Consider the following 27,715-nt stretch of genomic DNA (forward strand, 5'->3'; position numbering starts at 1 on the left):
AATGATTCTATGCATGCATATCTAGTAGCAAAACTATAGTTTGGAGGCCTGCACATGTACATCTGCCACATGCATGAGATAACAGCTTCAGTACAGAAAGCCCTATCGCAGTTTTTCATCTGTTATTGCATCACAGATGTTTTTTTAATGGTTAAAATGTGTATTTTTGTCATTAATATGCATTTCAATCAGATTAAAATCAAAACCGGGTCCTAAAAAACAACAAACTCTTGAAAGTCTTCAAACCATTATTCAGTACTTGTATTGAGGATATTTTCTGTGCTGCAGAAAACAACTACGGTACATTTTTTTTATGTTAATGGGCTTATTCCCTAAGTGTCAAATGCTTACCAGGGTGTATATAATATACAGACAATTTAAAAAAAAAATAAAAAATAAGGCTTTAAAAAGTTCAGCATATTTCTGATTCATTTTAAGATAGCAGAGCAATATCAGTTTTACAACTACGCAAATGAATCCCATCTCTCTTTCTTTTTGCCACAGACATATTTTTTAATACTACTTTATTCTAAATTGTTAGAGGACAAAGTGAGCGGAGTTAGACTTGAACCATACAGCACAAGCAGAGAACTGCAGGTTTAAAGCCAATAAACAAAATGTCCAACTTCCTTATCTAATCCTAGCATTATGCTATAGTTTCACTCCACAAGCATCACACCCACTTCTGAGAGAACTCTATTACGAGATATTAGAAACAGATTAAAGCTCAGCATCTGGAATGAGGGGCAACCTCTGGAGCTGAAAAGCTGTGGAAGAGAAAGAAAGTGTAGTTCCTCCAGCACTGCTTCAAATGAGAGTCAATTCCTATAGACCCCATTTCTTTACACCAAAACAGTTTTGTCCTCTGTAGATGACTTTGATAAGTTCAAGGACAGCAAGAACACATCCATCTTTAATACTGTCTATGGTTTGGAAGCATCAAAAGGTTCATCTCGTCTCATTGATGTGCTGAAAGGATGTACTATGAGTCTCTGGTGCCCACTTCAGGCATTCATACCTTCCTCAGCTCTTCTTGCCCCTGCCACTAACAGGAACACCCAATCTAATCTGATGCTGCCGCCTTCATGCTTAACCACACGGAAGGTATTTGTCTGCTGATGAACAGCGCCCGATGGGGTGTTGATTGTGGATTATGTTCAGCAGGCAGTGCTCAGAGTTCTCCGTAACGATTTCAGTGTCTGTTTTGTCAGACAGGAGAATCTTTCTCCTCGTGCTCTCAGAGTCTTTTAAATGCCATTTGACAAGCTCCAAATAGGCTGTCATGCCTTTGCTCAAAGTGCAGCTGCTCTACAATAAAGGCCTGATTGATGAACTGCGGCTAAGACGGTCATCCTTTCCCCCCTCGATCTCTGCAGAGGACTGCTGAAGCTCTGTGGGTTTTGCCAAATGACCTGAAGAAGACCCTTCACGCTCAGTGTCCAAGACTGGTGGGAGAGCCAGTTCAAGGAAGCGTCCAGATGGCTCCAAACTTCGTCCTTTTTAAAACATATTGAGATTCACTGTGCTCCTGGAAACATGAAGATCTCTGGAAGCAGTTTTCTCACATTGGTCCACAGACATACTTAGACTTTATTAAAGGTTTTCGTTCTTCCACATCTACAACATAAAGTGTGCTAAAATAAATGTCATATTATTCTCCCATGAAACTGAAGACGAGTCCATACTAAACACACAAGTCCTTTCTGTGATCTGAAGTAGTTTAACATCACCTCCCCTTGAGGGTTTTTTTTTTTCACTGCATCATTAAGCAATGAAGAGGAAGGAGGGTAAGATTAGATAAGGAGGCGTGGGGAATAGTGGAAAGGTGTTGAGAAAAGTAATAGGCGGAGCCGGCGGGCACGTCGGTGCAGCCCCCTCTAGCTTCTGCCCGGTGGCTACTGGGTGACCCCTCGTCTGGGGATCCTCAGCCCTTCCCATGAAGGTGGCACGGATGCCCCTCCGGTGGTCCTCCTTGGGCTCTCGCACTCTGGGGCCTCTGGATGTCTGGGGCCTGGATCTCCTCCATGCCTGCTTCATGCCCTGGGGGACAGGGCTATGGCTCTCTACATCCTCTTGCAGACCATTACATGGGGAAACCATTTGAATACAAGCGCGCCGATCCACACAGGTGTGCACACAGGTGTCCACTGTTCATAGACTTAAATCACACCTTTCTTGGCTGCTACTTCAAAGCACATTGTGCGCTGTCTGTCCTGCGTGCCGCACAACAACATTCAATATTTAGTATTTACTGCTGTTTACACTTAGCTAGATTAATGCGATGGTGTTGTTTAGTATGTTGCTTTGTTTTGGTTTTTTTGCTTGTTTTCTCTTCTTTCTCTCTCAACAGGTGATCCCGGAGATATTTTTTTCCCCCTTTTCTCACTGTCCCTCTCCCCTTCTGTTTTTCTTTTCCTTCCTCTCTTTCTCCCTTTCCTATCCCTCACTCATGTCTGTCCCGTCTGTAACAACTGAAAATAAAATAAAATAAATAATAAAAACAAAGGTCAATCAAATGGACCAATACGGCAATGCCATGATGATCCATTTGGCAAAATAAATCCATTGGGTATCCTTGTTGGTCTTCAGACAACAATTCTGACGGCTAAAGAACCAAATGGGACAGGCAAAAAAGAAAAAAAAAGAAGAAAAAAAAAGAGAAAAGTAATAGGGTGTTGATTTTGGAACGGCATTTGCATTTGTGCTCAAAAACATTGGTTTAGGACTTATCCAGTAATATATTTCTGCTCAGTCACACAAGCAAGGACTCTCTTTTGTAATTAGTGAATAAAAGTAACGGTACGGAAACTGACGAGGTCGTATTTATTTACTGTCTGCTATCTGCTGGTAGCCTACTCTCAGCTCTATGTTAGTTGAACGTCAGACACACCCTCGTGCCTTAGTATGCGACAGTCAGCTGTGCCGAGTTACTAAATTCTATGTACGTTATGTGAGCCATACATAACAATAGAGCTTTGTGCATTGCCTTAAAGATTACACATCTTACATCTCCACTTAAGCCTATGGGAGGAATTTGAGCCCAGTCTTCTCTACTGGAAATCCAAACCGAGCACTTAGGGGAACATTACCCCTAAACACAAACACAACGCCCAACAAAAGTGAGAATAGGCAGTAATAACGCTGAAAGCACATCTCACAAACATGTGGAAGCACAAGAATTTTCATGTATAGTTCCTGAGAAATGAAAGCCCCTGTCCCCATTATACCCCGAAATCCACAAATCCAGCGCTTTGCTCAGACAATATGTCCCCACAAACTGGAGAACTGACTCCTCTGTAATCTAAACACACAGTTTAGAATAAACACGGCACTACCGAGTGTTTGCACGGGGCTCACATGTACTGTGTACTTAAACTGAGTCATCAGTAACTGATGCTACCCTTAAATAACAAAGCCCTGCTCTTAAAAGCCACTGACAACAATGAGGACCTCAGGCAACGACATGCATAATATTCTCTTACGGCAGTTTTTAAGTGCACTTTTCCCCTCAACCCCAGCAAAAACAGCCATTTAGAAAATTTGCAAAAGTAAAACTCACCATTGTGGGACGACTCCTTGTTATCGGTCGCTTTCCTCCGAGCTGACACGATGGCATCAGAAGGCACGCGAGGGCTCTCTACATATTTGGGCTTCCTAACTGGACCTGCCAGCACGAACAGAAGATACAGGGAGAATGAGAGAGTGAGAGAGTGAGAGAGTGCGTGCATCCGACAGAGAGAGAGAGAGAGAGGGAAAGAAATGCAAAAGAGACCGAGGGAAAACAGAGAGAGAGTTCTCACAGGATTAATATGTTCCAGATGGCACTGGAGATGAGAGGTAGTGGTGTCTTAGTTGGACAGGCTTAGCTGCACTCCGTAGCTTACATAAAACTCACTCACACACTCTCAGACAGCTCCCTGCGTTGATAGCAGCTCTGGTCTGTCTGACAACTCAGAATGCTGTCTGCATTGCTGGAGACTCTCGGTAAAAAAGCGGCTAGCTGGCTCTGGGAATGTAAACTACAGCAGGAAACCACAACAATTAGCCTCTAAGTGAACTAAAGATCCTTGCTCAAGCGCACACGTGCATTGTTGGAAATGCAAGAGAAGAAAATTGCCAAACAGACAAAGCATTCCCCCCCCCCCCCCCCCTTATTTTATCTGAAAGTGTGTCCTTCTATTGTGGCAACAATAGTTGCATCTTTTGGCTAGATTGACCGCTGAGTGTCCAACTCTGACGATGTATCTAGGACAATGGTACAGCCCTTAGAGGAACGTCATTGTGAGCACAAGGCGATGACTTTGGCTAGCTGCGCTGTTTCTGCACTCACACCATGACAGTCCTCCGACCCCATTTCCCATAAAAGGTAGGACAATGTGTGAAATGCAAATAACTAAATATTCGAATATTTAATGTAACAATTTTAAATGTTGTACACCACTGGCATACCCATCCTCATAGATGCGCAGCTGCTTGTGCAACATTTATACACAAAAAAAAAGAAAGATATTCAGTAAAAGCTGCCGTTTAACCAGCCCTGCTGAGAATAAACATGCTGTTTGGTGGAGCAGCACTGCAGCAAAGGCCTACTGATCTTTCCTTAAAGTGTCAATTCACTTGTTTAAACACATTTTTAAGTTCTCTACTTGGAACTCACATTTTACAGAGTCTTAAGAGCAGATCAAAAATGTAACCACAAAAAAAAAATAAAAAAAATCTGAAAACAGGAGGTGACTGTGTTATTTAGATCTGTAAATCCATAAAACAGCATGCCCCCACTCTTTGCAACTACTTTGGCCTTGACCTCCTGCAAGTAAAACCTCCTCCCTCCCCTCCTCCTCCTCCAGGCTCTTATCAGATAACTGTATGTGTAACCCCAGTCATAACATGGAGAACAGACAGGAGATCAGAGACTTCCACATTACCACTTTCAGTCACTCCCAACCCCAAACAAGTCCTGTGAATCAAATGGAGCAATTTAAAAAAAAAAAACGCTTCTGCTTGATGCACAGTGCCATCTATGGATATGCAACTTGAAATGCATAGAGAAAAAATGGTGGCTTTTGATACCTCGCATGAGCTTCTGTATGTGCAATCTGGGTGTTCTCATCTGTCACTAGAAGCCACGACAGAGGAGTTAAAGAACTCAAAGTAAAAGCCCAAAACCAAATGGAGCGTCCATTCAGTGAAGCTGAGCAGAAGCTGTCCCATGTAGCAAAGAAACTGTTTTAAAGGCGATGATGATTTTTCTTTTAAAAGCACTATAATCTAAGGATTGGCATTCAAACGCAATGGGATGTTACAGATTTGTGCAGACAGATGGGTTAAAGCCTGAAGGGACTGGGTTAGTGAAGCATTTACAAAAGCGATCAAAGTCAGCCTGTTATTTGGGAGACACAGCCAAAGAGTATCCTGAAAACCTCCATTCATCTGCAGATGGTCAGGCACAACCTATTACCCGGGAGTCACATGGCTCCAATTAAAACGGGACTACAGGGACAGAGAGCGTTGTATGCGAGACACTCACTTAGTTCAGGTAAATAACTTGGATGAAAAGTGAACTGGCTAATATGTTCCACTGACTGTATTTCATATAAAACAACAAGGGGCATAGTTTGAGTAATCTAAACCATATGCTCAAGTTCAGATTCAGTTTACACAAACTGCCAAGAGGAGCACAGGATCCACACGAGAAATGACAAACATGTGGCTGCCCATCATGGATAATTTTAGGCCACATCTAAGGGCTGATAATGCAGAGAAATGGCAAAAGGTCTTCCGGCATGACTCAGATGTCTGCGCATCAGACAAGGCACAGAAGAATTTCCTCTCGGTTCAAAATCTCATCTCAAGATTTAACAGGTTTCCATTAACGCTCCGCACTGATGAAGAAGCAATTGCCATTTATAACAGGCGTGAGAAGGTCACAGAAATTGAGCGCTTTGATATATGACCTCATGAAGGACAACAAGAGAAAGGCAAAAATGAGTTGCACTCTTACTTGCATCAATTTCAAAGGGTATATGATTAATCACAAATGTAAATTTATTAATTGTAAAAAGAAACGGACAAGAAATCATAACAAGGGAAGATGTGATTTTTTCCAGGGAGCGATATCGCCGAGCTATCAACTACGCTATATCTCCACATCACATCTCAGAGCTAGACACAACAACACCTCATGAACCCTGGACAAAAGGAAGCCATCTCAATCCGATGCCCTCGGAAAACAGCAGGGAAAACCATCAGACTGGTGCAAAAGGAGGCTGCAACTAAGGGAGAGAAAAAAGAAACTGGAGTGGTGTGGAAAGTAGCATGTGGCCAACAGCACCCAAAAATAACTATGTATAAAACAGAAGCAGGATGACAACATTTGACCTTCATTTTTTTCAAATCTTGTTAAAAGTGCTTTTTCTTTGTATCTCGGTTGATTATTATGACATTGACACAAAGGCATTCCTGCTTAAAACCGTAATAGTCCAACACATTACAAAAAGAAAGAAATAAATTTGATCCATTAGGATATGGACTACACAAGACTACTGAGGGTACCTGGTAATATCTCACACCAATACTTTCTTTGACTCCATGAAGTTACCAGTGATTCAGTCTACAACCAGTGAACAAAGCTCTTAACAACAAGAAACCTCCACAACAGGTTCATCTGCACAATAAGTGAGTTCATCTCACAATAATGAGCTGGAGCATATCCACAAGACACATACTTCTATTAACTGTTTTTAAAACTGTGTATCCAAGTACAAAGTGCGTGGTTATTAAGGTATTTGCATCTTACAAAAGCCTCATTTGATTAGAAGAAGAGAACGAGCTTGCCTGCGTCTCCTTTTGATGAATGTAAGCCCACGCACATGAACAGAGTCCTTTTTTAAACTTCTTTAAAACTAGCACAAAAGCTAAGGAAATTTGTTTCTGGCCAATAAATGTTATACCGTTGGCCTTTTTCTTTCCCCTTAATGGTGCCACATTTGTAAAGAAAATGACTTTGTGGGTTGAGCAGCAGAGTTGAGTTTGTGCTAATGAAAAACTTGCTAAATCTTCTCTGTCAATGGCAAACAGCTCATTCTGCTGTTGGTGCCATTTATTTGTTTGGATGATTGAAGTCTGGAAAAAAAAAATCTGAAGAATAAATTTAACAATTTATTCATTGAACAAATACGACCACACTGACCAAATTTCCCTACTTCACGCGTATTTGTTGACTGGCAAACATGTTATGTCAGTTTAATTTGCTATATTAGATAAATTGCCAGGCCAGGTTTAGCTCACCCCTCAACAGGGGCGTAATTTCCACGGGGGTTAGGGGGGTTATGACCTCCCCTCAAATAATCAGACCCAACCAATATAACCCCCGCAATAAAATGATGAATTACCTTGCATAAATAGGCTGTTGATTTTGTTTACTCATTTCAGGTATTACGATATTTATTTATTTACACAGAGATCTTGTTCTGATCTGAATGTTCAGCACAAAGTTATGCCGATGCCTCTGAACAAATATAAATGAATGTTGTCTAAGGAGCTTGGAAAGAAAGGCGTTTGGGCGTTTCAACTCTCATCCGAGAAGCTTCTTCAGTTCGAACTGAAGAAGCTTCTCGGATGAGAGGTGAAACGTTTTCAAGCAACTCAAAGAAGACCAGACGCCTTTCTTTCCAAGCTCCTCAGACTACGATGACCTGGATGACTGAGAACCTTCACAGACATAAATGAATGTTAAACAAGCAGGGAAAAGCAAGTATACAGACTGCAGACTGTGAGTGCAGAGCACCCACTGGTTGGTATTCACTATCAGACACAGGAATCCATAACCAGCAAGCTATCAGTCAGCAGGCGCATGCACACATTTATACACATACCAGCCTGTCAAATACCTATCACCAACAACTTACAATGTCCAGTCACCACCACTGAAAGGGAGGATTGTTCATAGCTAGGAAGTGATCAAGAAGCTTTCCCAGCATTCTTCAAGATGGACTCTGACTTCTTCACATTTCAACTTATCAATGAGACAGTGTGTCTTCTTTGTGCAGCCGAGGAGAATGAACTCAGTCCCACAACGTTCGTCTTTATGCTCCAAATGTGACGATGAGCTCAACTCAAAAGCGAAAACTAATATATGCTGGCAAGATGATGCTAGATGGTATTCTGAATTCTGCATGTTTACTCCATGTCTAATGCACCCAGTCTTTTATAATATAGTCTTTTTAATATTCGTACCCAAATCTCAACCAAAAAAGCTGATAGAGTATTAAAAGCATTTTGCTTTAGGAACTGAAATCACAAACTTGTGATTCCTTTTTCTTTTAGCAGTCAGAAATATTTGTCCTCTCTGGTTAATATGATTTTTGTATTGTACTACACAACTGCATGTTTAATCATCACCACTCTCAGATATCCTGTTTCACAAAGTGATTTTAAATATGCATTAAGTGGAATTTATGCCTCTGTGCTAAATCTACACCACAAACTAGAGCCCAACTGATATACTGGCCGATATTAGTCGAATTTATGTCGGACTATGTCAAATTTTTAGATAGTTGTTTTTTGTTTTTTTTTAAAGAATCGGTATTCATCTTAACAGCGTCGTAATCAGTTCATCAGTGCAGCACGAAACAACTGGTTGTTGTGCCATTTAGTACCATCAGTTCTTCCTTTGCATGTCCATCTACTTTTATCTGTTAAGAGTGGATCGACTTGAACAGACACTCTACTGCCAACTAGTGTTCTGGAGCCATATCTGTAGTGGAACAGAGGCATAAAAGGCAATCTATTATAACACACGACGACCTTGCGCACATCTCAGCACTACTGAGCAGCAGAGGAAGCTATGACAGTTTTTCCAGCACTGGTTTCTGGGGCAGTAGGTGAGTTGAGATTTCACTGCAGATGAAAGAAAGAGGGGACTGCATGTGATAAGAAGCTAAACCTGTGGTGTAGTCAAGTGCAGTCAGGTGGAGGACTGGATAGCGCTTCTCATAGGGTGCTCATCAGAAGAACATTTCAAAGGACCCCTGTAGCCTCACAAGGTCTTTTACAGCTCAGCTCTCGGAAAGGCATCAATATTCCCCCAGGGCTGTCTGGTAACTGTCAAAACCCCGGAGTTGACTTCAGGAGAGCTCACCTCAAAAGGGCTACAGCTGGCTTTGAACAGAGTTTCTACCCTCTTGACAGAAGACTGATATATCAAACCTTCACTCGCCTTCATGTTTCCTTTAATATTGTTTGTGTTAAGCTGAAAATAATGTGAAAACTGTTTCAAAATAATCCGCAGCTGTATAACTGCAAACGACAGCCTTCTGTTAGACAAGGTGGTTTTCGCTAAACCAGAAACAACTTGAACATCTTGTTAATGACTGCTTCCTATCAATGAGGCTTTGTGAAAACGTGCAAATGTATGTAGACATCCTGAAGTGTTTTACAAAATTACCATTACCTAATGTCTGCGGTATTTGAGATCTTTCTGGAAAAGACGTTAAAGATAATCTTCAGAACATTTTTATGTGGCCTGTAGAGCTATTATCGCTTACAGCCAGAGCTAAAGTTATGGGACCAACCAAAACAGGAACAAAATATACACACTGCACAATGACTCAAACGGTTAGCCACCACTCAGAGACAGCAGCCTGGATGCTGTTGATGCACAGCTACTGCCACAAAATAGAAATAAAGAGGAGATAAGCAACAACGAGGCCAAGGGATCAGACCACTAGCAATGAAGTCATCAGTTTACACAAACACACACACACACACACACGTAACATGGCGAGGTCTGGCAAGCCAAAAGCTACTGTTCCTCAGTAGAGAAAGAGAAAACAAAGGAGTCTAAGCAGGAATGGTAGCAGCAAGGTGACCTTCGCACATGGATGTTAGAAAATAACGAGTCTCCAAGCTTTTCTAGGTAGAGAGATTATGCCAAATACATGTCATACTCTCTGGCGGTGATTTGCAGGCCTGCACAGCTAATCAATAAATTAATCATCCCTTAAGCCCCCAAAAGGCAACGTTCCATCAGAACAGTTAACCTATTTTGATACACGCGAGAGCCTACCAGAGAACAATCCCCATGGGACCACAGTGCATATTTGGCAATTAAAATGATCCACTGCCCATAAAAGCAATACAATAATGCGAATAGCTGTTTTATGAGCCAGTGCAGGCTGACAAAGAGGTAAAGCACGGATCTACCTGCAGGAAGGTCACACAGCTACCGCACGTACAACAAGAGCGTCCATATCAACTCAGCCTCAATCATTCCTCAGCCTCTCAGTGGAAATCATCGGGACTAAAATATTTCAGCAGCTATTTATGATTTTTCAAACACTTCCTGTGACCGATGCTGCAAGCTGCTGCATATGCAACAAGGGTGCAGGGTTTCCCCCGTAACTCAATCAGCAGCCCATTAGGCTTTTTAATCCAAAAATGGGACAATAACCTTCTATAACCAGAGGAGGTCACTGTGGAGATACCCAGGAGAATGTCACGAGGTGGGGCACAAAGGATTTATAACTACTAAAACAAAAACAAACAAAAAACTCCCCCGAAAACCCAAGAACAAAATTGAACCCAATTTTCTATCTCAACCAGCATGTTAAAAAAAATAAAAATGAAAAGAAGACAGTCGTGTAGCGCAAGAGGGATACAGGCAAGACAGGTACATTCAAAAGAGCATAATCACCTCACGGGCCTGCGAGTGGCTCTTTAAACAGACAGTAAAGTCTAGGTGCTGTACAACACATGTCAGAGCGCTGTTTCATGGCTAAGCTCTGGGCTTAGCTGATCAAAGCCGTGCCACTCAACGCCACCAGACTTTGCGGCTCAGGCATCCGTCACACTCCTAATTAACTCAATGTTTCTCTGTTGTCCCCTGTGAAGTTTTCAAGAAAAGAACAACCACTTAGCCGGGGCCTTCCAAACTGCAGTAGATTATCCAATGTGTCAGGAAATGAAGGCCAGCCGCAAAATGCTTTCTGAATCTGTGAAACCACTTCCCCTGCCCGTGCAGCGCTGATGTGCAGCACGGGAGGGAGACCAAGCAGATGTGCGAAAAAATGCACTTAAGGATTTACTGCATGTATAAATGAATGCGGTGTACCTGAACTAGCTGACAGGAGTAGTTTCACACCATTAAAAAAAAACATTTAAAAATTAATCAACTGCTTTTCTCCACTATTGGCAAGTTATTGTTTTGAAGAGAAATGTCTCTTGGAGGAAAGCAAGAAGCTCTTTGATGGAGCATATTAAGCAACTAACCCTTGCTATCAGACACACCATGTATATATCAATAAAATTAGATATACTGGCCCTTTTCAGTCTTCTAATAGGTAACATCGCTGGATTAATCAATCAGTTAAATGGCAGCGTTGTGTATTCAGATATAGGTCATATACATATGATAAATATTCCTCATGACTTCAATCAAACAATCCCACAGTGATAGAAAAAGGAAGAATAAATGGGGACATTTTGCATCAAGTCAACTATGTAAAGGGACCTAATATAACAGGTCGGGCTTTATTTTATTTAACATGGCACTTATATGTTGATAGCCATTTAAAGATCTTTTATGTAGTTATAAGAACATATCCTTATGCCCTTTTAGTAAATTGATCAGAAAACACGAAACTAATTTTTTAAAAGGGGAGATCAAATGTGTTGGCTCACCTGTCTGAAGCAATATTGTTTTCTATTACATCTAATCAATCTCGTCTCTACACACTGAATAATTCATGTTATATGAAATCACTACCGTTGTGCCACATGAATAAAAGCAACTCTCTCTGTTTAGAGAAGCTTCATGGATTGTTTCTATTACTTTCTGATGAGGAAAAAAAATGAATATCTAGCTTCAAAACTAAGATTATAGCCATTACAAGCTGATCTATGACATGTGAACTATCAAAGTTTGTATATAATAAGCAGTTTATTCTGTAAGAGATGTCAAGCTGCAGGAAATATTACACACTACAAATGAAGTTCAACACAGTCAGGCTTTCTTTGCCCTTCTTTGTCAAGCTAGCTTGAAAAACCCTAAACCCCAGTTGGAGATAACAGGGATCACAACGGTGGTTAGCAACTTTTTCAGTTAAGCCAGGCTTTGTGTTCCAGTGCTTTGCACTCTCATATAAAAATAGGTGTTTCTCAGGTCATGTGACTCTTCCTCTGCTCAAAACGATCCCTATGAGTGTCCCTTACTTAAATGAGAGAAGTTATAACTTGGTGATAAAAATATGTAAATAACACAAAAATACAACAGTAAAAAGCAACAGTTTTACAGAAAATTGTTGCTTTTGGGAGTATTAAAATAAGCGTTTTGATCCAAGTGAACAATTTTATCACTGAGTGCTGCTGTTTTTTTCTAAGGTGACAGCTGCAAACTAGTAATCTCACTTTGCAGTACACCCCTCGCCTTCAAGAAACGTCTGTATATTGTGTATTGTGTCTTGTAGCAAACTTGCAGGTCAAGCATACATTTCCAAAACACTGTTCCTTTGTTGTGAAGTGACTGATCACCACATGTGTTTGCTGGATGAAAACATCCTCTGGCTCTGATTAAACAGGACCAGACGCTTGTAAACGTTATGTTTGTGTCAGAATTTACCAATAATTCATGCTTCGCTGTTACAAACATCTGCATACGGATTACTGTAACTCAGATGAACACATGCTAGTTTCAAGAGTGATCTGTACTAAAGGTAAATTCAGCATTATTGTCACAAAGCTGAGACCCTTCCTGCAGCGTGTTTAATAACTCTCGTCCATGGGTTTTCACAGTTATCTGCGAGGACAGTGGAGGAGAATCAACAGACCCTCCCCCAGCCCTCTCCTGCTGGTGGTCCTCCATAAAATCCTATCTTGTCCCTCCACTTTTTTCCTCCTTTTTCATGCCTCAGAGCACCCCAAGAGGGAATATGCTTTTAATGAGTGTCCCCTTTCCCCTGTCCCCTGGGCCATTTTCTCCTTCACAAACCCAGCCTCATAGCTCTCTTCATCCCCTCGTGCTCGTTCATTTCAAGCGCTCATTGCAAACCCTGAGTCATCCGAGGAAAATGACACACATTTAACTTGAGTGGCAGCTAAACAAACAAAACTCTACTTCGCAGGGCATTTGTGTTTTTTAAACAAGAAAGCACATTTGCAATTGTTTTCAGTTTCCACTGAACATCTGCATAATGCACTGCATCACGGTCTCAGGATTATTTCAGTACTGGGATTTGGGACAATTGCATAAAATGTGCATAACAGTGAAAAATGCTACAGCAAACAGGATTTCCTAAGAAATGCAAAGAAATACGATGCGATCTTCAATCCTTAAAACTGCAGTTGAACTAATTCAATTATTTTTTTCACAGAGACATTCACAACCTACAAACTTCCTATCCCCTCATCTTTACACTAAATAGATCAAAGCTGTAACCACTCTAAACAATGGCTTGATAGCCCACAGATGAGTGCCACATGCGAGTGGGGACCACAATGGCCACTTAAAGGATTTCTCTCCCTTTTGCAAAGTCTCCAAAATACAAAGACTCGGGTTAAAACGAGTTCCGCCACAATTAGGTATTCCTGGCTTTGAAGCTCTCCACAACTGCTGACAAAGATGCCCTCAACGCAATGGACAGAAGCAGCTTTGGAGGATTTGGATCAAATGTAAACACACACCTATTATCAGCCAGCAAAGTGTAAACACACAGTGAAGTTGCAGGAGGCCTCCTCTTCGACATAAGGCGATCAAATACAAGGGTGAAGTGGAAAAAAACAACTCTCTGTAAACAGACTGCGCCCACAGAGTAACTGCTGGGATCCAGAGTAGTCCAGCTATCATTACTTTCGATACAGTGTGACTTAGTTTTCCAAGAGTGACAAAGCTCACAATTTCTATATTTTGAGATAAATATGTTAAAAGCTGTACTAGCACTCCTGGATGGCTGTCAGCAGTTATGCAAAGGAACCTGACGTGTGATCTATTTTAAGTGACTGGATGAGTTTTCAAAAAATAGAAAGACTGAAAATAACCTAAATCACTCAACTTGGGAACATTAAAGGTTACAACAGATCTGAAAAAATATTCATAATATGAAAAATGGCAAGGATCAACTTTTAGGAAAGAGAATTAGACGGTAGAGGGGGAAAAGCAAGCACTGAATTTAATCAAGCAGTACCTGGTGATCGCTTGTTACTGCGCAAGGGCATCATGTAGGACTGCCGAGGCAGCAGAGGTGAGGACGGGAGAGACATGGACACTCCCTTGGCAAGGCTTAACCTGAAAACTTCATCCTGTGCATTAGGGAGACCACTGCCAGGTCCCTGGGGCTGGGGGTTTCCCTCAGTCGGGAATCTTCTTTGGACACTATGGCTATGAACGTCACCTGTTGAGGAGAACCACAACCTTGTTACTGCGTTTACAAAGCTAGACCACTTCTGCATGCCATGAAACAGAAAGAACGACTTGATCTAGGCAAAGTCTGGTATTTTCATAACCCTTTTCAATATTCGTCAAGCCTAATCAGCACAAATCTTAATCTTCAGTGGGATGGACCAGTGAAACTGCCCTTTTTGTCAGTGTAAAGAGGATTTGCTGCACATTTCATCCCTGATATACCTTCATATAAGAAAAAGCAGAGCAATTTCAAATGTACCTCTCAGTTTTTCTGCATGACAAAGACGTGCTGCTATAGTAAATGGAGGAAATCTGTCAGCACGATTAAACTGTAAAAATAAATGTGTAAAATTACTGCTGGCTTGTTGCCCAGACTGCCTGTAACTATTAAACAAAGATTTGGTTAATTAACAGAAAGTGCTCGGTTTTTTAAACGTTGGTGTAGTACGCACAGCACGCGGGGACGTCTGTATCAATAAGAAAAAGAAATACAGTTAAAAAGCTCAAATTTGTGCCCTGCCTCAAGTTTTTCAAAGGCAGGCAGGACTGGACTCTTTGCTGGACTGATTCCGGCCCCTGAGCCTTATGTTTGACACTCCCAACATAGACCCACTGACTTTAGGCTTACCACATTTTCTTACTCTGCTAGTGTCTTTTGGATTTTTGTGTAGGAAAAGATCTGAAGCTTTGAGGGCTACTAAACAACCAATGTATTGCAATATGACTCTTAACGCCGACTATTAGCTGTGTTTACCAATTGGTTTGCTTCATCTTGTCTCACTAATTCACACTTTCTGAGCTTGGGTGGCTTTACTCAGAACCACAGGTTGCTGTGGTTGACCACATGTAGATGTAGTGGTTTTTGTTTTAAACTATACACATAATTAAATTAATGGTCATTAAACAAATCTGGCAAAACCTTGCTCTTAGACCTGAAAAACTCCTGAATCCACTGAATATTCAGTATGTCTGAACTTTTGATCTTCTTAAATTCGTCTGATTAAACTATACTGCTTCGATATACCCCTGTTTTACTGCTAAAACATTAAACACCCTTATTAAATTTATTTTGGGCCAGAAAGTACATGTCTCCTGGGTTTTAAAGACTCAACTTTGCAAAATTTTACAAGGACAGCTCAATAAATGTATTTTTTATAGTTCTAGTTATAATTGGCTATTTTTAAAAAAGTATCTTAGAATGAAAAAAAAAACCTTTAGTGTAAACTTTAGATTAAAAAATAGACCTTGGGGCTGACACAAATGAAATCATGTACCAAAGCATCTCTTTTACTACCTTCCTGACTCTGAATGCCAGAAATGAAAAACCTCAGAGGAAACCTTGGCAACCTTTCCTGCAGCAGAAAGCAGTTTGGTTCCCACAGGGTGGCATTTTTGAATGTCAAAAAGACATACAGCTATCAGGTAAAAAAAGACATCCAAATCCTTCAGCTTTTCACAAGAAAAGCAAAAGTCCATTTTTTTTTAAATCATGACCACACAATTTTCAGTTCACCAAATGAGTTTCCACTTTACAGTACAGAGTCTTTTACATGTATTTAGTGTCTGGGCAACACAGGCAAGTACCACAGGTTTGAACAGAAAAATGTTCTGGTCTCTTACTGATATTTTTTTTTAAATTAAAATATTGAACATGAATGAGGTTTCAAAGACTCAAATACTGTCAGAAATTACATCAAAGGAATGGCAATGCAATGCCAAAAAAAACGCCTAAAACGTGGTCATTAAAAGCCTTTCATGACCCATTCGGCTGTCAGCCTTTCACTATATTTTACTGTCACTTGTAAACAGACCAATAACATGCTAATGGATATTTCATAACAACAACAAAAAACCCTCCCTTGGAACTCAAGGAAAACTGAAAGACACATGTAGCATGGATGGGCAAACACTGCAAGCTTCCACAACCATCGTGCAGTGTTCCTTCCCGATTTGAGATCTGCATCCAAGCCAGCACCCTGGAATGTGCTTTACCCAGGAAGCTGAGCAGTGTAGCCCACCTTCGAGCCCTCTCTTTGACAACCACCACATCTGCTAATCAATAGGCACGGCCTCCAGCCTACAAGCAACACTTAAAGAGTCGTGTCAGCTGAGATATCCCAACAACCTGCAGAGGCTTCGGCATCTCAGGGCTAAAATAATTCACATTTTTTCCCTGGAACTGTAAAACTCAACTATCTCAGAGGCCTCTGGCAAGGATACAGAATGCACATAACATATCAAACAGTCGAAGAAAAATATACGTACAGTTACAGCCTTTCAGAAAATGTGCTGGTTAGAATCCTGATAATTCTCTCTCCACCGACAAACAACATCCCCACTAATAGTAAGTTTTGCTGAACTTGGCCCCAGTTTTCTCTTGCAGTCAAGAAATTTCTGGGGTCCATTCAGGTCATAGTCAGGACTGAAGGAGAAATAGCTGTGGAAAAAAATGACTGCAGAAATTTGGAGACATTAAGGAAAAGAGTGAAAACTGTTGGTTTTCAGTAAAAGGACATCACCGATAAGTCTCTCACAAGGTTGCTGGAACGACAAACAAGGATGTCTGGTAGAGGTGGGGGGAAAAAAGTCAAAACAGACCTGGATGTCTGAAAAACAAGGTCATATAATATATATTTAAACCAGGGATCATGGGCCTGTTAGAATTTCTCACGACCCGGGTACAGATGAGAACATTACGTTAGTGGTGCAAACACTGTTGCGTGTCATTGACCACAGAGTAGAGATAATAGACAATTCACTAACTGTCTGTTGTTTGCAAGTATTTTAGGTATTTTGTGGGAAAAAGCTTGTGACTTCAAGAGTTTCAGCTCTTTATCTGTACTGTTACCTTTTTCTCTCTGCAAGACTATAACACTGATGAATTCGGAGCTGGGAAAGCAACAAGCCTTTATTATTTTTCCATATGTTTATTCTGAAAACAAGTGTTGCGTCCCTCGTCTTGCTGAGATCCTTTCATTTTGCCACTCAGCTAATTACAGTGTGTTTGTTGCCCACCACCCAAACCAGCTATGTCAGCTGAGTGTCTCTGACCTAAGACTATAAAACGTTTAAAACTGGAAGCCGAATCTACTGATGTTGTTTTTAGGCAGACAGTTGTACTAAATCACAACGGGCACAAACAGGGGAATAAAGGCTAAAGAAAAGGACTATATTTCAAGCTGTGGTAACATAAGAAATGAAAAACTCTGCTCTCAAAAGGTTTTAGTGCATTACGCATTTCATTGGATTTTATCTTTGTTTTAAAATATCCAGCCTTGTCAGATACTTTTTACTTAACCCACAGAGCTTCAGTTACCGTGTCGCAGCCTCGTTCATGTGTTTCTAACAGCTTCATAAACTAAACCTGACAAGACTGAGACTTCAAGGAGGTAAAACTGGCTTTTTTACTCTTACCAGAGTCCATGTGCCTGCACAGGTGGGCCCTCACAGGTGCAAAAGCAAAACTGCTCTTTGATGACTAATATTAAAAACACGATCCTCATTGAAAATATATGACTGTACATGTTATGCTGCCTCTAATCTTGATGAAAGTGCATTGTGTACACTTTAAAACAAAATATCACAATTTAAAATTGATCTCAAAGGTATCAAAGCAGCTAAACGTTCACAGAGGCACAAAAGCACAAACTCACTGGCTGTTTAGTTCAGCTTGCAGATTATTAACACCTGCAGCTGCTGTTTGTGCGCTCAGGGTCTCTCCGCAATCCCGTTCAGTGGGGTGTGACGTTTGGCTGTGAGCTTCAACTCTCCATGTGGCTGCCAAGCAACACTCCCAGGGCGTGCACCTAGGGGTCTCCGTCCTGGTCTGTGCATTGTCTGCACCTATAAGACTTTACTGATAGTTTGTCAATTGACGTCGATTTTGAAAAAATAAACTCACACGTAGGCCTAGATATTTCCTTACCTATCAAAACACAGTAATACTGTGCATCATACACAAAAACTGTTTCCCACAATCTCTACCATGACCTTGCTCAGTACCTCAGTAAGAGTTTGATCCCTAAGTGGAAAAAAACAAGTCTTGCTTCAGTGAAAACCAATCCTGCATGGAAAGACCAAACTAGGCACAGCGCCGGCTAATAGCAATGTAATCTATTTTGCAGATTTCAAGTTGCCCACTCATCATTGCCACAAATTAATATGTATGAATTTATCAACCTCAAGATAATACCCAACTAGCAATACAGATCATACGTCAGTACACCGAACGAAATAGAAACTGCCGTTGTGGGGAACCACAGTAATGTCAATTAGCTTTGGTTAAGTTTTCAAGTCTTCAGTAAATTAGCGCTGACTCCTGTCTGTAGCCTGAGGTTTGAAGAAATCACAGAAGACTCGATTGCGAGAGGGGAAACTACTATTAGCAGCCCATGTCTCTCTTTGGGGATATGAGTTCTGCTGGTCTGCTGGGCTAATCAGAAACAGGGACCCATTTACTCCACGCCTCTGCCTTACCAGAGGGGACAAAAAGCTGTCTTGTTTTTTAAAGGGCTCCTAAACAAAGAAGAATGCCAGAGACAGGAAGCAGAAAGGCTGCAATGACACCTCTGCATGCCTGCAGACATGGAAAAAACCTGTGAATGATTCAAAGGTCACCCAGTGAAGGCCAGGACCTGTCGTTACCTTGACCTGAGTGGGACCCACTGCACGCACACTGACAGAGACACTTTAAAGGGTCCTTAGGGGGCGTGTGTTTGTGCATATAACTGTGACTGTGGGTTATGCAAACAGAGATTAGGCGATGCAAGGAAACTAAGTTGATTTCTCCCCAGTGGGGAGCATTTAACACAAACCATATGACAAGCCTTGCATTTCTATTGCTAATCCCACATCAATTAATTACCCCAGTGCGCCTGGGTTTAAGGCACTGACCATTTCCACCACATACATGACCACAGAGCTATCGTTTATTGTCTTTCCTCATAAAAATCTTCAACTTCAACCTGACTGTTAAAGCATAAGATGCGTTTTAAAAAAGCCCCTATGTGAGTGATCAGAAGATTTTAATGTGAAACTACTTTTCATAACATTTGCGTTCTCCTGTGCAGCCAACTGCATAGTGTCTAGAAAATCTTAGGGTTGCAGTGCATGTAATAAAACTTTACTTTTTAAATAATAATAAAAGAACTATCATTTCTGATTCTGCGCTGGTTAATGATAACTGCAGCAAGGCAAGGCACACGCCTGCCCCTATTTAGACGGAAGCACTATTCCAACAAAGTCCGCTCCTGGTTACGCAGTAAAAGCTGCCAGCAGGTCGTGGCCGATACAGATTTCAGCCATAATGCATGTTAAAGAGATTATGACAAAGTTGTAATTTTGGTAGTTGGTTCTGAAAACAAGAAGCGCCACATAAAAGCGTGTCATCCCAGTGCTGGTGGATAAGCAGCAGCGTGTCATGGTGACTGCGCTGCCATCTGAGCGATACCAAGTAACGCAGGAGGACACAAGGACAGAAACTCGCCAGTGCTATTTCAGTTACTTTCCAAAACCCTGGTTGGGGCAAGGCCTGCAATTTCAACCCCTGCTGTGGTTCAAGAAATCAGCCCTTTCTAATTATACCATGCTGGCCCAGGATGATGTAAAAATGATTACAGTCTCTTGCACGTTCTTTCGTCCTCATCAAAGTGAAGGTCCAGAGCCCACGAGGACATGCCCAACCCATAAAAACAGTTCAATATTATTTCAAGATACTGATTTAGATAAATATACATTAGCATACAAATCAATTATTTGACCAGGTCAAACTATGACAACCTTTAATGCTTATTCCAACAAATGTTCCAACTGGCTGACTCCTAAGTTTGCAAGAATGCCATAAAGAAGGAAAAACTATCATTTTCATTAAAACTTCATAAAAGGAAACTCTTAAAACGGAATAAATACTGATATGAGTATGGGTTAAAAGTGCAAAAGTATTTTAATTATGCATGTGGATCATTTAGGCCTTCGTGTTTCTTTCTGATGCAAACTGATTACATTATATAGTCATGCACAAAGGCTAGTATGCAAAGTGATTATCCATACCAAAGTCGTATCACTACAACTTCAAATTAATACTCCCCCCCCCCCCCCCCCCCTTGTGTCCTATCTCATTTCCACTTCTACCTTTCTGTTTACACTGCTGACTCATTTGTGATTACCTGAAGTGAGTCTGTGTAGTGCATTTCTCCTTTTAAATCTGTGCAAACAAATCGGATCCATCACTCCTTGTGAGCAAATGCATTTGCCTTGTGAAAGACACGGGCCTTTTGCATTGTCCTACAAAGGTATACTGCTTATGTAGCTTATTTGCCTCTACTCTGTACTATCCAGTAATTCACTTCACTGTTAAACAGGGTAACTGGACAGTTATCTAACAAAGTGCTAACACCCTTTCTCTTACACCAAATTAAAAGCATGCCCAAACATATCAGGACAGGACAATGACATTTCCACACCAGTCGCTTCAAATTTTCACAGCAACCTTGTCACCATTCACAGACAATGAACTAGATTAAACCCTAATGAAGGGAGGGATGCATACTGACTCATTGGCTTGTGATACTATGTGATGGCCGACACATTTCTCAGTGAACAGTTCTTATACTATATATGCTACACACAAAAAAATAATTTACCAAAGAAACAGTATTGTCTCTATTAATTTATCAACTTGCCTGCCCCAAAAACCTAAAGTTTAAGGTGCAAACTATGATATAAGTCAATGCAGTATGTTGCGATAACAAGCCACGATACGTTTTTCTCCCCCCTCTGCACACACATACTGTACAAAACTACAAACTCAGTCAAGTATCAGCTTCTCGCCAGTTAATTTTAAGCCCGACACACAAAATGAAGAAAGACTATAATTAATGCAGATTCTTTTAGTCAGCACACAAAGCACGATGACCATGGAACAATCCACCAAAGAAGAGAATTCTTTCGCTAGACTGAGTGCCAATGTGGATTTACTGTGTACTTCCGAGACCAAGGTGACAGTCTCACAAAAGCTGTCATGGTTAACACACAGAAACCCGCAGAGAGGAGAGAGAGAGAGACAGACAATAAAGAATACAGAGTGGGGGGAGGGTCCTCAGTGCGAGTCATCTATAGTGACGAAGGACAAATTGGATGTAATATGTTAATAAGACGCAAAGCTTTCTGGTTTCCAACACCAAAAAATAAATAAAAATTACTTGTTGCGGCAAAGTAATGCAACCAATCTGGGAAACACTGAGGAGGCATCATGGCTTTCCCCATGAGGCCCTTCTCATTTCAGACCACTTTACTCAGTCAGTGGTAGCCATAGAAACGGTCAAAATACTGTACAAGGCAGCCTGAGAAAAGGCTGTAAAACATAGACTGATAAAGTGATAAATAATAAATCCCACCGACTTGTTAGCTCTCTTGCTATGGCTTTTTTGTTTCGGCTTTTCCAATTTCAGCCCAGGTTCATTCCTGAAATAGTGTCATGTGTGACATCTTGGCAGGATTTTTCCCACTTCAATGACTTCCTGTTTGCTACATTTAAAGTAAGGCACTAACATCCTCCCCACGGCCACGCCGCAAGATTTTAATTTTGCCTGCAACCATCAAATTTCATTAAGTTTCAAACTCTCTAGAGATATTCTTCTCTTACTTGTTTTCACAGGATTACTTATCTATCCCTGCGGTCCCTGAGGAGAGAAAGCAACTCTGAAAGTGTCTTTAGTTTTAGCTTTTTAGAAACAGGAAAGCTTTGATTTAAATGCATACGTACTTGGCAATTAGGCTGCTTTATGCAATGTTAAGATGCTGCAGGCAAAGTAAGACTGCAAAGGGTTTTGGAGCTAGAAACACCAAGAGTGTGCGATTCGCTCTCTTTCCTCTGAAACACAGCTCTGCAGTAGCCCGAGCTCTGGAATGCCTTCCCCACTGGCCCCTGGGGAAGTGTGACTGAAAGGGAGGAGTATGTGTGGGTCTTGGGGGAAAAGAGGAGGGGGAGGTGAAGGGTAGCACTGGGCAGGCACCATGACATTTCCCATTCCTCTTCACAAATTGCCAATTTAAGTGGGTATGGGAAAAAGATATGAACCAGACAATATCTTTGCCATGTTTTATTTTAAGATTTGTGACAGGGAAGCAACCGGAATGCCAATAAAGGGGCCGAGAAGTAGAGCAGAAAGACAACAACCCACATATTAGCAGAAACACTAAAATGAAGTAGATCTTAGAGTCTCAGAGCTTGTCTGATATCCTGAGGTGGAAATCCAAAATACAGACAATGTTTGACATAAACACAACAGCCAATTTCACAGAGCTCAAACTTTTTTTAAGCATTTTTTCCTATTTTTGTTTAATCATCCAACCACAGAAAAACAGTCTCTGGTCAGTTTACTAATGGAAAATTCAATCACTCTTATTTTGGCCCTTCATATCCTGTGCTTTCCTACAGACAGGCTGACCAGTCAAGAGTCTTTGGACAAACTTTAACTTTCATCATTCTGGACAGAAAGTTATAATTCTAGCGTTTATTCATTGTCCTGCTCTTCTGATTTGCTCTGAGGATGAAGGGAACACTAACTAGAACCTTCAGCAGGTGCAGGACCTCTTCATGTGCCACCAGGACAAGTTCATGAAGTTAGATTGTAGCTGGTAATTAAAGGCTGAGGCGATGCAGGGTCACTGGAGAGGCAGCTGATTATACTGCTCTGTTATTTGTCACAAAAAAATTAGCAATAAAAATATTTATTGAGGTGTATCTTATAGAGATCCTTAATCATCCAAGACAGATTTGCCTACGTTAGTGTGCACTTATGTGCGTGCACGTACATGAATGCATGGTCTGCTCTGCACCTCTACCAGGGATCTTTGCTCTGAACCAAGGGAGGTGAAATTAATTTACCCAAGTGGCCACATGAGAAACTGGGACTGTTGTGGAGGGTCACACCAAGAAGCTTATAAAGAGATAAACACCGTGCGGCCCTCCACAACAGTCCCAGTCTCTCATGTTGCCCGCACCTGCAGCTGAACTCAGTGCTGATAGTAGGCCTGCCTTGACCAAATATTTTCCTTGCCAACTGTTATCTGTTAGTTAATGAAATAAAGAAAAAAGGCACCTGTTAAGGACACAAAAGTGGTAGTAATTCTAAATATAGTGCAACAACGAGTAGGGAGGCCACACTAAGTGGATAATGGTGCACTACTTGCATGTCTGAAATCATGTTTGAAGTCAACAAATTACACATGAATGTGATCTTCCTGTGACTGCCTGGTCCAAAACCTGTACCATATAGGGGTTGGTATGTGCAAGCAGCAATGGCTATCTAGTGTCAGACAGTTGCCACCTTCTGACACATTGCCTAAGAGTTACATGCCTATTACAGGGATCACGGGTCTTATTTCACAGTCTTGATTATCTTTTTCCCCCCAATTTAGAAGCTTTTGTTCCATTAAACAGCACATTTCCCTTTATTCCTTTCCCCAATGTGTGTCTACCTGCCTATATATGAAAAGGGGTGGAAATCAGCCTCCGCACGTGCAGGCAATTTCACATTAATGAAGATTTATAGAAGATGACAATGGGTACACTAGAATTTATGAATACAATGCACAAGTCTGGGTCTCCACAAAGATTTATGCATCTGACAGATTAATGATGGTGTGATTCTGCAAAGTGACTCTGTGTGTGTGTCTGTGTGTGCGTGTGTGTCTGTGTCTGTGTGTGTGTGTGTCTGTGTGTGTGTGTGTGTGGGGGGGGGGGGGGGGGGGGGGCAGAAGTGTTTTTGAGTTAAAAAGAACGTACAGAGAATCTTTGAGGACCTCTGGTAGCACATAGAAAATAAAAGGGTATTTAAGTCAAACCTAAATCCTGTGATGTGAAACATATTGTGTTGCCAAGAACAACAACAGAACCACTTGCAGTTTTCTAATTAGACAAACAGAATGCAGAAGGACGCTACCAATCTATTTCACAGGTGCTCCAGCTGGTTGCGTTTCCTACAAAGAAAAAAAATAATTACACTCTTTCAGATTAGCATAATGCAGCCAAAAGACAAAAGAAAAAGAAAACAAAAGATGTACATGACACAAACGCAAATGTTTTACCATCCATGGAAGTCCAAATGAGCCCAGTGTCCATGCTGAGTTGTTGAGGGTTTGACCTCATTTCATCAGAGCTTTAGAATAAATTATGGTACATCCACTGTTGACAGTCTTGGCTGGAGAGTTATTGATATTCATGCTGGTAGAATCATGTTTGAATGTCTCTCTGCAGGCCTCCTCAGTACCCAGACTAGACAAGTGGGACACTGTTCACTGCCAGACTACAGGGTAAATATCCCTCTCGCCTCCTATCCATCCTTGTATGACTCTAATCAGCCTTTTGAGTGAACATCAGGGAGTAAGTTGTTTTCTGTGCTTAAATTTTTTAAACTTGAGTGGCACTAACCCAGCAAGGGGTGCATTCTTAATGAATTATTTATATTCTATAGGTGCAGCGAAGGACTTGTAAAGAATATAGCTGTAGCGTCAGGGTCGACCAGTCAATTGTTTGGTCAATAGACTCTCACCTGAAACAAATTCTCACTGATCAGAAAAGGTCTAAATCGATAGCTGTGTAAGACTGAACCGATATCTTTGGCAGTAGTAGGAAAAGACCACCTTTAGGGAAAAAAAAAAAAAAGAAAGCATTTTATGAACTCCCCTGCCCTTTTGCAACTTTGGAGTCAACCATACTCAGAAACTCTGTTAAGAGTCTAAGTTTAATGTTTAATTTTACATTACATTGGCTTCAAACTAATTGGCATCATATAAAAGAAGAAGATCGGTGTGTTTGAACTTGAAAAACCAACAAAGCTGACATTATTTCAGCATAAAACAACAATTTAAAAATAATTTATTATGCTGAAAATACAAGCTTTTAATGTCTAATATCAATTTAGGCCAACAAGGCAAGCAGATATTCTACATTTTGTTAGGTACACTATCAAGGTAATGTAATCTGTGCTACACACAACTAACTGGTTAATAATTATAGACAATTTCAGTCTACTGAGATTTTCTTTGGTGGACTTTAGTGTTCTTATGTTTCTCTCTGGTCAATGGTCTAGGTCAGGGGTCAGCAACCTTTAAGACCCAAAGAGCCATTTGGACCCGGTTTCCACGCAAAAGAAAACACTGGGAGCCGCAAATACTTTTTGACATCTAAAATTAACATAACACTGTATATATTGTTTTTTAACTTTATGCTTTGTGTGAACAACTAAGGTGTGTTGCTTATGAAATCCATGAAGTGCTACAGAGAAAGTTACATTTTATTTATGTAATTAACACATTTTGAACTCTTAAAGAAATATGACAAAAGGAAAGACACCCAGCTGAACTAAAATGATCCATGTAGCAAACAAAAACTGTTGTGAGCCGCCACCCTTATATCGCCTTTGGGCTTTTGGAGCCTTGACCTGACTTTTAAAAAATAATTGGAAAAAAAGCTCTATGCTGCTAAAAAATGAAAAATAGATATTTGCAATATTCTGCCTAAATATGTATTTTACCAGGTTAAGGTGTGTGGCGGGGCGTGGTCTGCAGCAACGCTGCAGGGAAGGCGGGCGCACCTGAGCGGCACCCGCAATCACGCCTCACGGCCTTAACGTCTGTGCCATCTATGCTGTTGTTGGTATGTGTCGGGCTGTGAGCTGAAAAGCTACAGCCGGCTGTATGCGTACAGCAACCGTGTATGAAAAGTGGTCAATAAAGAGATGCTGAAAAGCATGTTCATGGAAACATCGTCGGGTCTGCCGTGATATGTTTACAATGGGACTTCTGCTCCTGAACCTCTGCGCACAGCGTCTGCAAATCGGGGCTGTACGAAGTCACTTTCATCTTTACGCAGGACTGTAAGCTGCCATCTGTGAGGTGTGACCTTTGTTTTTTTTTTAACATAGTTCACGGTTGAGAACAGCTGCTGACATAATGTGGATCCGAAGATCCATAATTGGCCTACCTGGGGTTAAAAGTCTCGATAAATGCACGGCATTTCGGCGGGTACACCGGCTTCCACGAGTGTGACACTTATTTAGAGCGATGAAAAAATAATAATATATAATTTTATTTTTATATTTCAATATCACAATAATCTTCCAATTTAGAAGTACAAGTTAAAAAAAAAGAACAAACATAAATAAAATACACTTCAGCTAAATACTTCTAGTTTATTTTCCCAAACCACGCCGAGCCGCAGTATAAGGACTGAAGAGCCGCAGGTTGCCGACCCCTGGTCTAGGTACAGAAGATTTTTTTTTTTTTTTTAACTGATGCAATTAAAAAGGGTTGATTTGCGGTGCTGCTGAGCAACTGACCCATTAATCTTTACACAGTAATACCATAAAAAAAATTCTTGCATGGGTTTTACATGGGGGTTAATTGCAATGGCATCTTCTCCAACTCGAGGAAACAGCTGTCACACAGGACAGATGGACAAGCCTAGCACACGCATCTAAGCTATGATCAATCATTTTAATACTGTGAACAGAGCTCGGAGAGCCACACCGTTGCAGTGTGGTTGAATTACAATGCTGTGTGATGAGGGATGGACGTGACTTTACATCTGTCCCGCATATTTTTCCCCCTTGATACTTCTGCAAAAACCTACAATTTCTCACTTTTATCTGTTAGAAATATTAAGAAGCTACTCTGAGACAAAAGTGGGGTTTATTTTCAGACACAAGTGCAAAATGTGGTCTGGAGACCTAGGTTGCCATGGAGATGTGGTTTAACAACAGATTTAGCTTGCCATTAGCACAGACGATTAGGCACAGCTTTATCTGGGGCCAGGTGAGGTCATGAGAACACCAGTAACCTCTGGACAACAGCCTGTTCGGTAATGTTAAATGGACAAGGATGCTCCACAAAGGCTGTTCACCAAATCCTTGCAAAGAGCCTAATCCCATAAGCAAACAAGGACCAGCGAAAAGCTTGCAGCTTTGTACCCTTCACTGTCAGTGGGAAATCTGTGCAAATTTAGCTTCAATCAATCTTGCCTCAATTCATTCTCAGAACAGAAGGAACTTTTCAACAAGCACATTTATTTTAAAGATTAATCATATATTTAAAAGTAGATAAACCATTCGGGCACCAAGCAGTGCTTTTTTAGGATGATCTTCAACTGCATATACTTCCAAATTCAATTCTATGCTTTTGTCAGTTTTGAGCAAACTCTGAGCAGACAGAGTTTTCAAATAAAAACCGATCCAAAAGTAACACATTTATTAGAAGACTTTTTAAATGTGAAAAGGAAGCACTCAATGCAAACTGCTCCTACTTGAAGCAGTTATCCTC

General features: G+C 41.0%; 1 protein-coding gene across 2 annotated transcripts in view; it reads right to left on the reverse strand.

Annotated features, from left to right (window-relative positions):
- tanc1b (tetratricopeptide repeat, ankyrin repeat and coiled-coil containing 1b) overlaps positions 1–27,715 on the reverse strand; it is a 113,415-nt gene that overhangs the window by 66,427 nt on the left and 19,273 nt on the right. Inside the window, exons 3-4 of one of the 2 annotated variants that reach the window (XM_087830075.1) lie at positions 14,178–14,384; positions 3,560–3,664 (exon numbers count right to left, since the gene is read on the reverse strand). In XM_087830075.1, coding sequence (XP_087686201.1) covers positions 3,560–3,664; positions 14,178–14,384 — 312 coding nt within the window. Of the gene's footprint in view, positions 1–3,559; positions 3,665–7,907; positions 8,589–14,177; positions 14,385–27,715 lie in introns of those variants that run through there. The other variant, XM_087830076.1, reaches the window with a different exon arrangement.

This window comes from Neolamprologus brichardi, chromosome 16 (assembly GCF_056152115.1).
Source record: "Neolamprologus brichardi isolate AB-2024 chromosome 16, ASM5615211v1, whole genome shotgun sequence".
NCBI lineage: Eukaryota > Metazoa > Chordata > Actinopteri > Cichliformes > Cichlidae > Neolamprologus > Neolamprologus brichardi.